Source organism: Lucilia sericata, unplaced genomic scaffold, assembly GCF_015586225.1.
Source record: "Lucilia sericata isolate MDLA Ls3-8-SP2 unplaced genomic scaffold, ASM1558622v1 Contig000123F_arrow, whole genome shotgun sequence".
Classification (NCBI taxonomy): domain Eukaryota; kingdom Metazoa; phylum Arthropoda; class Insecta; order Diptera; family Calliphoridae; genus Lucilia; species Lucilia sericata.
In genome coordinates, this window is record NW_023994155.1 from 123423 (window position 1) to 135810 (window position 12388).

The window sequence follows — 12388 nt, forward strand, 5'->3', positions numbered from 1 at the left end:
TGCTTTTGCTGCTATTGTTGTTATAAGAATTATAGTTTTTGTTTCTTTGTTATAATAATATATGTATATAATATTTAAACTATGAGTATATTAATAATTACACAGACATAAAAATGTTTCGCTTCGAAATTATAAAAAAAATCACTTTTCTTTGAAAATCACTTTATGCTTTATCTTGTTTTCTTTTTATGTTAAAACTTTACACCAAATACCCATAAATTGCTTACTATTTTCCACGTTCTCTTCTCAATTTAAGTACTTACGACATCTTTTTTGGCTACACGAACAGGGTATTTTCTCATCTTCAAATGGAAATTTATAATCATAAGTCAATTCCTCGCCTTGAACAATACGTCGTAAAGCGAAAATGATTATGTGTTTATGGCCCAATATATCAACAACTTTGGAATAGCAATTGGGCTGTAATTGTACGGAAAGTACCATAAGAATGTGTGCTGTTAAAGAATATTGTTTTTCCAACTTACCTCACAAGAATGATTTATAAATCTAGCTGCATTACCACGCATTGTAGCATCCACCACTAAATGATCATCGATCTTAAACATGTAACAGCCAATGCCACGACTATTATAATAACGTTCACGTTGATCTGTCAATGTGGAACGTATTAGTTCGCCAGCATACTCAATAACCATTTCACCTAGAGTGTAAAGAAAGTAAATTTAAAACATATTTTATAATTTTTAAAACTATAACTGAACTAGAACTGAACTAATACTGAACTAGAACTGAACTAGAACTGAACTAGAACTGAACTAGAACTGAACTAGAACTGAACTAGAACTGAACTAGAACTGAACTAGAACTGAACTAGAACTGAACTAGAACTGAACTAGAACTGAACTAGAACTGAACTAGAACTGAACTAGAACTGAACTAGAACTGAACTAGAACTGAACTAGAACTGAACTAGAACTGAACTAGAACTGAACTAGAACTGAACTAGAACTGAACTAGAACTGAACTAGAACTGAACTAGAACTGAACTAGAACTGAACTAGAACTGAACTAGAACTGAACTAGAACTGAACTAGAACTGAACTAGAACTGAACTAGAACTGAACTAGAACTGAACTAGAACTGAACTAGAACTGAACTAGAACTGAACTAGAACTGAACTAGAACTGAACTAGAACTGAACTAGAACTGAACTAGAACTGAACTAGAACTGAACTAGAACTGAACTAGAACTGAACTAGAACTGAACTAGAACTGAACTAGAACTGAACTAGAACTGAACTAGAACTGAACTAGAACTGAACTAGAACTGAACTAGAACTGAACTAGAACTGAACTAGAACTGAACTAGAACTGAACTAGAACTGAACTAGAACTGAACTAGAACTGAACTAGAACTGAACTAGAACTGAACTAGAACTGAACTAGAACTGAACTAGAACTGAACTAGAACTGAACTAGAACTGAACTAGAACTGAACTAGAACTGAACTAGAACTGAACTAGAACTGAACTAGAACTAGAACTAGAACTGAACTAAAACTGAACTAGAACTGAACTAGAACTAGAACTGAACTAAAACTGAACTAGAACTGAAATAGAACTGAAAAGAACTAAAATAGAACTGAACTAGAACTGAACTAGAACTGAACTAGAACTGAACTAGAACTGAACTAGAACTGAACTAGAACTTGAACTAGAACTGAACTAGAACTGAACTTGAACTAGAACTGAACTAGAACTGAACTAGAACTGAACTAGAACTGAACTAGAACTGAACTAGAACTGAACTAGAACTGAACTAGAACTGAACTAGAACTGAACTAGAACTGAACTAGAACTGAACTAGAACTGAACTAGAACTGAACTAGAACTGAACTAGAACTGAACTAGAACTGAACTAGAACTGAACTAGAACTGAACTAGAACTGAACTAGAACTGAACTAGAACTGAACTAGAACTTGAACTAGAACTGAACTAGAACTGAACTAGAACTGAACTAGAACTGAACTAGAACTGAACTAGAACTGAACTAGAACTGAACTAGAACTGAACTAGAACTGAACTAGAACTGAACTAAAACTGAACTAGAACTGAACTAGACCTAAATTAGTTTTTTTTTACAATAACTCACCAGCTTCAATATCCTTTGTACAATATAAACCACGACCGTGGATATGAGAACGGAATACACCCACATAATCTTTATAAGTTTCCTTTAAAGTGCGATATTTCATTGCCATGGGTAAATTACTGCCCGTACCACGTCTGCAAAAACAGAAAAAAAAAACAACGATATAAAAATTTGCTTTATTAAAACAAATATTCGCAAAATCTCTTACCTTGGCACCAGTTCGTTGTCCGAAGGTTGTACAAACACTTGTACCGGTTGTTTGCGATGCCGTGAAGCCAACCAACTGAACATATCATATTCCGAACGTTTCGAAAACGGTTCACATCGAGCACATTCATAGGGATTTTCCGTTAGATCTTCTTGATCTGAAGCATAATCCATACTATTGCTATCGGTATCGAGGGAGGCGGCTACAGAGGCATTACCATTCATAGAAGATGAAGAGGACAGTGAACTGCTGGAAGCCGAGTGGGAATTGGAGCTAGAACCATGACGTCTATGATATTTGGGTGTATATTTGTTGCATTTCTCTACGCCCGGCAATTGTTCAATGAGATATTTTAAAGCATTCGTTTTAAGACCAATCATTTGAACACCACTCATATCGGCTAGCGGCCCCTCGGGTAGGGGAGCCAAACCATTGGCGCGGCGAGCTACTTGTACAGCCTCGAAAACTTTTTCCCATACTTCACTTATGGAGGAAGATTTATAGGTGAAACCATCTTCACTTTGTATTTCATAAAGTAAATGAGGTCCTGTTATACGTTTGGGATCTCTAGAGGGAGGATGAGGCGGTTGCTGTGCTGTTAAGGTTAAAGGGGCTGAGAGATTAGCTGTTTGCTGCTGCTGTAGAGTATTCAAATTCGAGGCGGGTGTTAGGGAGTTGGCGCAATTTTGCATATAGTTGGTATTGAGGGAATTTTCCACTTCCTGCTGCAGTTTGGCCGAATTTTCAGATTGTAGCAAATGATTATAATTTTCATTTTGCTGTTGCTGTTGTTCTTTCATATTTTCAACTGCCAATTGGGCGGCTATAAAGGCTGATGTTTCCTCTGTTGTGGGTGTGTAGTAATCATTAGCATCTTGTGGCGTTAATTGTGTTTGCTGCTGCTGCTCATTGTTTTCTAAATTCTCCGCTGTTAGGGTATTATTGAGATATTGATTGTTGCAGTGCATTTCTTGCACTTGTGCCTCCAATGTGGTGTTAGTATTTAAAGAATCATTGCAATCTTCGTTGGTAAGATTGTCTAGAATTTTGCTGATTTTTTCTTTAACTGCTGGCTCATCACTATCCATAGACATGTTATCGGAACCATCTGCCGAAGGCATTTTCAAACTAAAACCATCGTCATCCTCATCATCAGGCTGCCCTTGATCCATTTCAGTTTCTTCTTCCTCATTATGAGCAGAACTTAAGGCTTCTTCCTCAATTTCACAGCAATCCGAGCCACCGCCCAAAATAACTTCTCCTTCTGGAGGGAATTTGGGATCGGTTATGAGACATGCCTCGGGTGTAGAGGGATTAACAAAATCGGGCATGTTATTGTGTACATAGTTCATATCATGCAGACACATTTTGGGATTTGAATCATCCACTTTTTCCCCTATATCGTAGGCTAGTGGAGGAGGGGAGGATTTAGCTATATTGTGTTGTATACTTTGTTGCTGCTGCAATTGCAGATTTTGTTGTGTTTGCAATTGTTGCTGCATATGATTTTGTATAGCCTCCTGTGGAGGTTGGGGTGAATGCAGCAACATTTGTTTAACCTCCGGCTCGTAGGCGATTTTATTAATGTTGCTTTTAATGGCTATGGGAGGTGTTGTATCCATCGCTGTGTTATTTAGATTTTGACTTTGTGAGATCTGTGTATTTGTAGTAGTAGAATGCTGTGTAAATTGCGTATTAACTGCTGCTGCAGCTCCTGTGGAAGTAGACGAAGTTGAACTGCAGTTGGTCTGAGAATGTTGTTCATATTGCCTTTGCTGCATGGGTAAAACCCGATTTGTAGGCCGGGTTATGGTAGTACTGCTGCTGCTGGTGGTGGTAGACGTAGAGGTTGTTGTATTAGAATACTGTTGCAAAGGATTGACAATATTAATGTTGGTGTACTGGGGCATTCTTTGTATTGTGGGCAATATATTGTTAACATTATCCGAGTTATTGTGTTGTCCTGCTGCAGCAGCTGGTGCTTGTGTTTGCTCGTATGCTGAATTCGTTGTATTTGAAAAGCTACAGTGAGACAGAGTCTGCTGAGCCATTTGTGAACTTTCGTCTAACAATAAAGCATCGGAAACATTGTAATGTTGCTGATGATTATTAGCCACATGTTGCAGATTCATAAACTCTGTAGTTTCCGTAGATTCTGTTAGATTTGTCAGAGGCATGATGGTATTAGTTTCCGCCTCTGTTATTCCTAGATTTGTTGGATTTGTGTTATTTTGTATGAGTGCTTGCTGCGCTGTTGTTGTTTGTTGCTGCTGCTGCGTTGTTTGTTGTTGTTGCTGTTGTGGTTTCAACACTATCATTTTATTGGGATTTAGGGGCGGCGCTATTGTTGTTTGCTGTTGTAAAGGCGGGTTGTTTTGGTTTATATTATTGTTTATGGTAGGCTTGGTTACTACCGTGGCCGTGGCGGTTTTCATTACCTTGGGTTTTACCTCTAGCTTGTGTAAAGGTCTTATCATATTGGTTTTCTTGTTGCTGTTAGCTGTGGTAGTTGTTGTAGAGTTTATTGAAGCTGCCACGATTGTGGCCGTGGTGTTTGTTAGTTGCGCTTTAGTTACCTCCATTGGTTTGCTTGCTGTGTTTAGATTTTGTGATGTTATTGTTATTTGCGGCTGCTGTTGCATTATTGCATTAAGCTGGGTTTGATTTATGGGCTTTAGATTGTTTGCTGTTTGTGGAGTTTGTGTTTGCTGTAGTTGTGCAGTTTGTAGTTTAATTTTTGTGGCTTGTGCAGGCGCTGGTGTTTGCACCACATTGGGCATTACTTTATTAACCACTTGAGGTTGTACCTTAGTTACTGTGGCGACGGGAGCTGTAGATTTGGTTCTTTTAACTTGTGCCACCGGAGCCACCTTGGCACTAACCAAATGCACATTTTGTTGCGGAGTTGTAGCCTCTACATATTGTGGTTGATTTGCTGTTGAGGTTTGTTGTTGTGTTACCATTATTTGTGGTTGTGTTTGTAGTTGGAAACCTTGCGAGGTGTTTACAGGAGGTGTTTGCAACCGATATACATTATTTTGGGCAGCCTGCTGTTGTTGTTGCTGCTGCTGCTGTTGTTGTTGCTGTTCGGCCAAAGCCTGGGCCTGCTGTTGTAGGGCGGCTTGTATGAAAGTATTTTGATTAGCCTGCTGTTGGGCTGCAGAATTTGCAGCATTGTTAGCTTGTTGCTGTTGTAAAAGAGCATTATTGGCATCCATATTGTTGACCAAAACATAGCCGGCGGGTATATCCACTAAAGGTTCTATTTTGCTGGCCTGGAACACCTGGGTAGTAGTGGCCGAAAAACTGGCATTTTGGCTTAACACTCCCGGCATGGCGGTGGAAACAAATTGTTGTGAAGACATGACAGTATTTTGTACAATAGTCTCCAAGCCATAGTACATGGGTTGTGTAGTAGTGGCTAATATGACTTGTGGTTGTGTGGCCGCTGTTAGCATTTCTAAACCATTGGTGGCTCCTGCTGGATTTCCGCTAATAATCACCTGTTGCTGTTGGGTCTGCGCGCTGCCCTGTTGTGGTATTCCTCCTTCTGCCGTGGAGGTGGTGGTTGTTGTCAGAACATTACCTCCCTGCAGTTGCAAAGTTTGTGGTTGTATTAAGGTGCCTATAACCTGCGGTCCCTGGGGTGTGGTTATCAGCTGTAAAGGAGTGGTAGTTTGTGGTGGTCCATTGGTTAGGACCAAATTACCACTGGCGTCTGTTTGCAAATAGGCTGATTGCAACAAAGGCTGTGTATTGGCTGTGGTAAACAGGGAAGCTTGTGTTTGAGGCTTGTACTCCGTGGCCTGTTGCGCTGTGGGCAAGGTTACATACTGCAGTTGGGGCTGTTGTGTGCCATCATTAGTGGTGGTTACAAATGAAATGATATTTTGTGGTTGTGGCTGCATTATGATTTGCGGTTGCTGCTGTTGTGTTGGAGCTGTTTGAAAGAGTAGCTGTGGTTGTGCTGAGTTTTGTTGGGCCTGCTGTTGCAATTGTTGCAGTAATTGTTGATTGATTAGTTGTGTGGCATTAACCGTTTGTGGTTGTGTTATGTGATTGGTGGTGGTGGCTGTGGTAACATTGATTTTCGACTGGATGGGTTTCACCACAGTGGTGGCTTTTAGTTTATTCTTGGCGGCAGCCTGTTGAGCCGCTTTGGTGGCCATAGTTTTGAGTGGTTTGCCCTGAGTTACGGGTAGTACTATTTTCTTATCGGAATTGGTGGCCTGTAAAGTTTGATATGTTGCCGGAGCCGTTTGGTGTGTCTGTGCAGCCGTTGCCGGTAGTTGTATTAACTGTTGTGTGCCATCCGGGTTAGTGGAAACGGCTATAAGTTGTGGCTGATTCTGCTGCAATTGAGGAGCTGTGGTAAATTGATTGGCTGTGGGCTGTAATGTAAAAGTACCATTCAGATTGGCGGTCAAGCCCTGTAGAGTATTGGCATATAATTGCAGATCATTAGAAGCTTGATTCATATCCGGTTGGGTGGCAGAAATGAAAAAGTTTCCTCCCAAACTTTGAGGCTGTGTTAACTGTTGGATATTGTGTAGATTTTGCAAATTCTGCAAATTTTGCACTCCCTGCAATTGTACCCCCTGTAAAATATTCGCCGTTTGCAAGCCTTGCAATTGCGTTAAGGTTTGTGTGGGTATGCTTTGTATAAAAGGCATTTGATTAGTTCTCTGTTGTTGCTGCTGCTGCTGTAGTTTATTATTTAACTCTTGCAATTGTTCCAAAGTCAATGCCTGCGCCGTATTGTGTGTTAATTCTGGTGTTTGGGAATTATGTTCCGTTTCCGATTCACTGGTGGAAGAAGACATGGGTTCACAATTGTTTAAATGCCTTTGAAAAGATTCTATATTACGATAAGTGCATTGACATCGTTCACACTTCACGGCCGCCTGGGTAGCTTCTTGGGTAACAAAACGATACTCGGTTATACTATCGTCAACACCATCCACTTGCATTAATTTAATTTTACTATCGGTTTGATTAGAATCCAGATTATATCTTTTCTCTGCACTCCAGGTAAACGTTATTTTATTGGAACCCTCCATATCTAGTCTACGGGTAACCGCTGCCACCTCCTTCTTTTGCGAGCGCTGATGATTGTTGAGCGACATTAACATATTTTCCGATATCTTTCTTCTTTTAATGGCATTTTTGGCATTAACCTCACAATTCACCACCGGCGAGGAGGATTTCTTCAATTTCTGCAGTTTGGCTGCCTGGGCTGCAGTTACGTTGGTGTTGTTGCTTAACAAAGCATCCTCCACATGACTGTGATTAACCGTATTCGGCCAATTGCTGTTAAACTCCGCTGGCCATTGTTTGGTGAAGGCTCCTATGGAAGTCATAGTATCCTCATCTGACAATTGCTGATTGCTAACACCATCTTTGGAGTGTTCTCCTTGAGCCATATCCTCATAATTCATGCATTTGGTAAAAATATCCAACATGGAAATACCCTCCAGTAAATCACCTGGCAAATCCTCAAATATGGCATCTTTAATTTCGGGAGGCAAGAGATCGGCATTGGTTTGAGGTTCCTCGTCATTGGTGGCATTAGTTTCTTGAGTATTATTAACCGAACAGGAAGAATGTTGAGGAAAATTATTTAAATAATCATATTCCTCAGCGGTTTCATAGTCTCCTTTGGCTAAACTTAAATGCCATTGTTGTATTTGCTTTAGGCCCTGCTGTATTAAGGCCGTATCACTTTGACCATGATCCACGGTAAAGTTTTTACCCAAATCAATGGCGCCATTAGACAAAGAAGTCGAGGAGGCATTGTATATATAAGTCCTGACAGTATATTCCACAATTTTCCAAGGTTCTTTGGAAGACCAATACAAACGTGAGCATAGAAAGTTAACGGGCACCAAAGATTCATAAGTATCCGAGAATCGGGGTAAAATATGACCCAATTGCTTAACTTCCAAGGAGCCAATATGAAATTGTACCTTTGAGGGTTCCACCAGCTTCTTGCGCTTACGTTCTAATTCCACATAGACCGGCCGTGTTACCTCGAACTGTGTTTCAAAACTGGTTTTAGAACTACTAAAACTGGCCGCATGCTGAGGACAATACATGGATTTATCGGCAAGAAAGGCACAATTTTTAGATCTAGCACAGGGATAGTGATAATGTTCGCCACATGACTTAACATTACAACCCACTGTTGCTCCGCGATTGCCACAAACGGAACATTTAATCATGCGTCCTCTGGCTACGGCTGAGTGTACATTTTGCAAAGAACCATCGATTTCTTCGAAAACCTCTGCAGACCACAAGGCGCAATTGGTATGGACCCAACAGTCATGACCACAATACAAAAGACGAGATTCTTCTCCCGGCAGTCCCTCACCCGTACGACGACAAAATAAACATATTCTAGCATCCGTGCGAGATTTTATATTATACAGCTGTTCCTCCAAATCATGCGGCAATTCAGCCAATAAAGCTGAACGATCTTGATCGTCCTGTTGCTCCTGGCTAGAGGGTAAGCAATCCATATTATAATCTGATTCTGAATCCCCAGAAGTATTGAGACCATAAGCTCCTCCCGCCGCCTCATACATATCCTCTTCCAAAGCATCTGTACAGGCTTGGGTTTCATTTTGAAACCAGGGAAATTGTTCACTTAATATCTCTTTATATACAATAACCAAATCATCACAATTGGCCTGTTGTATCACCAAATTCATGTCGTAATTGAATTCCGCCAATGAGACATAATTACCATTGGAGATTTTATGTTTTATCTCCACTAGACTTAAGCTACTGGGCGGTGTTGTCACTTGAGCTTGACATATACACTTCTTGGTTTGTAACTCCAAAGTGGAATGATGATTCAAAGTCACCTGATCTCGTTCACGATCATCGAATTCATAGATGTCTATATTGTTGGTGGAAGCCAAAGGATCCGGTTCATTAGTTGCATTAACTTGTGAGTTTTGTGAACTAAATTGCAAAGATTTGGGTTGATATTTGTTATTAGCCGTGGAGGAGTTGGAGCTGGAACCACAAGCACATTTTAGCTGTTTACGTGGACTTAGCTTCAGCAAAGCACAGGCTTGTCGCGATTTACTTAGCAGCTTTAAAACACTCATTAAGCTGGACTTGAATTCTTCCTTTACCGCCTCCCGCCATTCGCAGGCTCTTTGTTTAGCATCTTGCGATTTGCGGGAACATCTTTTGCATATAAATTCTATGGATTCTGGCAAAGTGCTTAGCAGATTATATTGCTCATCTGTTAGAGTCTCACATTTGGCATGCACCCATTGATGACAATCACCACATTCCATCATTTTCAAATCGAAATCCTGATCATCATAACACTTCTGACACACCGGACAATAGTTGCCCTTTTTGCGCAACTTAAAGCAATTGGTGCACATGGGTAGATTACCCACAAATTTCGTTACTTTTGTGGTGGAGCAGGAACGACACTTCAAACAGTTGACACAGATTAAGGGGCGATCGGCGCCTAGCAAACGTTTGCTAGTGCCCAAACAAGTAGAGTGATAGTTCTTTTGACATTTTTGACATTTCACTTTAGCACCGGAAGACATGTTACAGGTGTAACACACCGTACAACGCGGACACAGCCAATTCAACTTGGCTATGGCATTATTCGCATGCGAACTTAGGCCCTGCGTCGTCACACTAAGACAACTTTCATTCAGCAGTAGCGTGTCATCGAGGGAGCCATGTTTGAGATTGAATTCGTCCTGGACGCAATACTGATGATACGGTTCACAGCAGCAGGAACAAAATATTAAAGGTTCTTGACCCGCCGAACCACAAAGGAAACATAAAGCGCGCTGCGCCACTGTTTCCGTAACAATAAGACCAAAACCAGTTTGGCATACTTCAGCCGGATCATAGTTTTCCCAGAAGTCTATAGAGATTAAAAGTTTACATTTCACCTGGGGTTCCTTGCGTGCTCGCTGTGTCATTAAGGAGGGATGTATATGGCTGTTAATCTGTTTCTTATAGGCGGTCAATTGGGTATTATAGTGATGTGGTCTTTGTGATAACTTGGTAACAGGAACCAAGGCTTTTGTAGTGGTTTCTAGTTTCTCGATTTTAGCTGTCTTTAAGGGAGGTTCTGTTATTTGGGAAGGTTGTTCATCTGTAGCCAATTGTTGGGGTTTGCAGGAGGCACAGTTATCGTTTTCATCGGTGAGCGGTAGTTTAGTTTCTGTTTGCTCTAACGTTTCCGGTAACTGTTCTTCATTTAAGATAGATTCCTCGCCTTCTTCACCAAACATGGCTAAAGGTTGTCCCAAAACTATAGAAGCACTACGGCAAACATGTTTGACACGGGGACCTTTTAAGTCTATGCGTTGACGTTTGTCTGCTGTTGCTACTGTAGTGGCGTTATTATTGCCAGTTGTTGCTGTGCTATTAGTTGGACCGGCGGGGATAATAGCCGCCACTGTAGTAGTGGACGCTGTTGTTGCTGTGTTTAAGCTGTCATCCTGTTTACAGTCCTTTACTTCCCCTGCCATTAGCTGCTCCAATTTTTCTTTAGACTCTTTCGTTTTATCTGTTTCTGCTTTGGGTGAAAGCATTTCTTTTACTCTCACTTCTTTGCGTTCCTTTTCAAAAGATTTATCTTTCTTTTTGTTGTTTAAAGATTTCAAGGCTGGTTCTGCTAGTATAGATTCCGGTTTTTCCGTCTTCAAATCCTTTAAAACATCCAAAGGTTTTTTATCTATTTTTTCCGTTTTGGTGTCTAAAGAACTTTTCAAAAATAAAGGTTTTTCCAAAATGGCCGGCCTTAGTAAGGGAACACTGCCAAAAGTAACATTATTTTCTACTAAAGGATTTGTTTTCAGATTCAATTTTAATGTCTCCGTTAGGTTTGCTGATGTAGTCGTACTAGAGGTTAAGGGTTCTACTAAAGGTTTCCATTTAATAGGACCCGTTAACTTTGTTGTTTCCTCTAGTATTTCTTTCTTGGATTTGGTATCTTGCAAAGAAGATTTACTGCTGTTGCTGCTGATGGCATTACTTAAGATCGGCAGCACTGCATTTAGCCTCACTTTTGGCAATTGTAAAGTTTGTAGACACTTTTTCAGCCAACAATAGCCACAACGTTCTTTGTAAACTTTCTTAAAGTTTTTCAAATGACCCGCCTTATTGTTAAGCGGTAAAATCACACAATTTCCTGAGCGAGAGAGAGAAGAGAGTATAAAGATGAAACAACTTTAAGTTGATTTCAATTGTTATTTAAAACTTACCATCTGCTTTGCACTGGAGTTGTACGGTTTTCATTGTGGTTGAGTTTTTCATGGCAAGAGATTTCTTGGCAATTTTCGATATGAATTTACGGCAATGTTCACAGCTTAATTCCACATACTTATTGGCTTGTGGTAAATTTTTCGAATGTATTATGGAAGCACAAACAGCACAATGATGAGCTGGCGGGGAAGCTATAGAAACAGGGACTGTTGTAACTGAAAAACAAAATAAATTATTAGTTTTCCTGAAGGAACTTTGTGTCCGTTTAAAACTACTCACTTGTATTGCTAATATTTTTGATAGCACTGGTACCATTTAAGGAAAACGTAGGCGATAGCAATGAGGCTGTGTTACTTAAACTACCAGCAGCTGCTGCTGCCGCCGACGATGATATGGCCTGTTGCAAGGACTTGGGCAAAGAAGCGGATAAGGCTAAAGCTGCTGCAGCTACTGCCACATTGGTGTTGCTACTACGTTCACTGGTTGTTGTTGCTGCAGCTGCTGTGGTGCTGTTGGCATTCGTTAAAGATTCGAATTGTAGTCGTGGTTGCCTTAAAACAAAACTACTGGGCTTTAGTGTTGTGCTACTACTGCCGGCGCTGCCATTGGTTGCCGTACTTGTTGAGTTGTTGCCAAAATTCGAGAAAACATTTGAGCTGGAGGTAAAGCTTGAGGCGGAAAGTTTTGGGCTCTCTAATGTTATTTCCTTAGAGGATTTTAAGGCTGAAAAGATCAAAAAAGAAATTAATTAAAGCACCAGTTTGAAAAATAGGAAAAACAATTTTAAAAGAAATCTAAATTTGCGGCGAAAA

General features: G+C 40.4%; 1 protein-coding gene across 4 annotated transcripts in view; it reads right to left on the minus strand.

Moving 5' to 3' along the window:
- LOC119600832 (histone-lysine N-methyltransferase trithorax) overlaps positions 1-12388 on the minus strand; it is a 57165-nt gene continuing 44777 nt past the window's right edge. For all 4 annotated transcript variants that reach the window (XM_037951400.1, XM_037951403.1, XM_037951401.1 and 1 more), the window contains 6 exons: positions 11856-12299; positions 11576-11791; positions 2322-11502; positions 2114-2247; positions 486-661; positions 1-420 (listed from right to left, as the gene is read on the minus strand). In XM_037951400.1, coding sequence (XP_037807328.1) covers positions 247-420; positions 486-661; positions 2114-2247; positions 2322-11502; positions 11576-11791; positions 11856-12299 — 10325 coding nt within the window. In that variant the 3' untranslated portion in view covers positions 1-246. The remainder of the gene's footprint in view (positions 421-485; positions 662-2113; positions 2248-2321; positions 11503-11575; positions 11792-11855; positions 12300-12388) is intronic.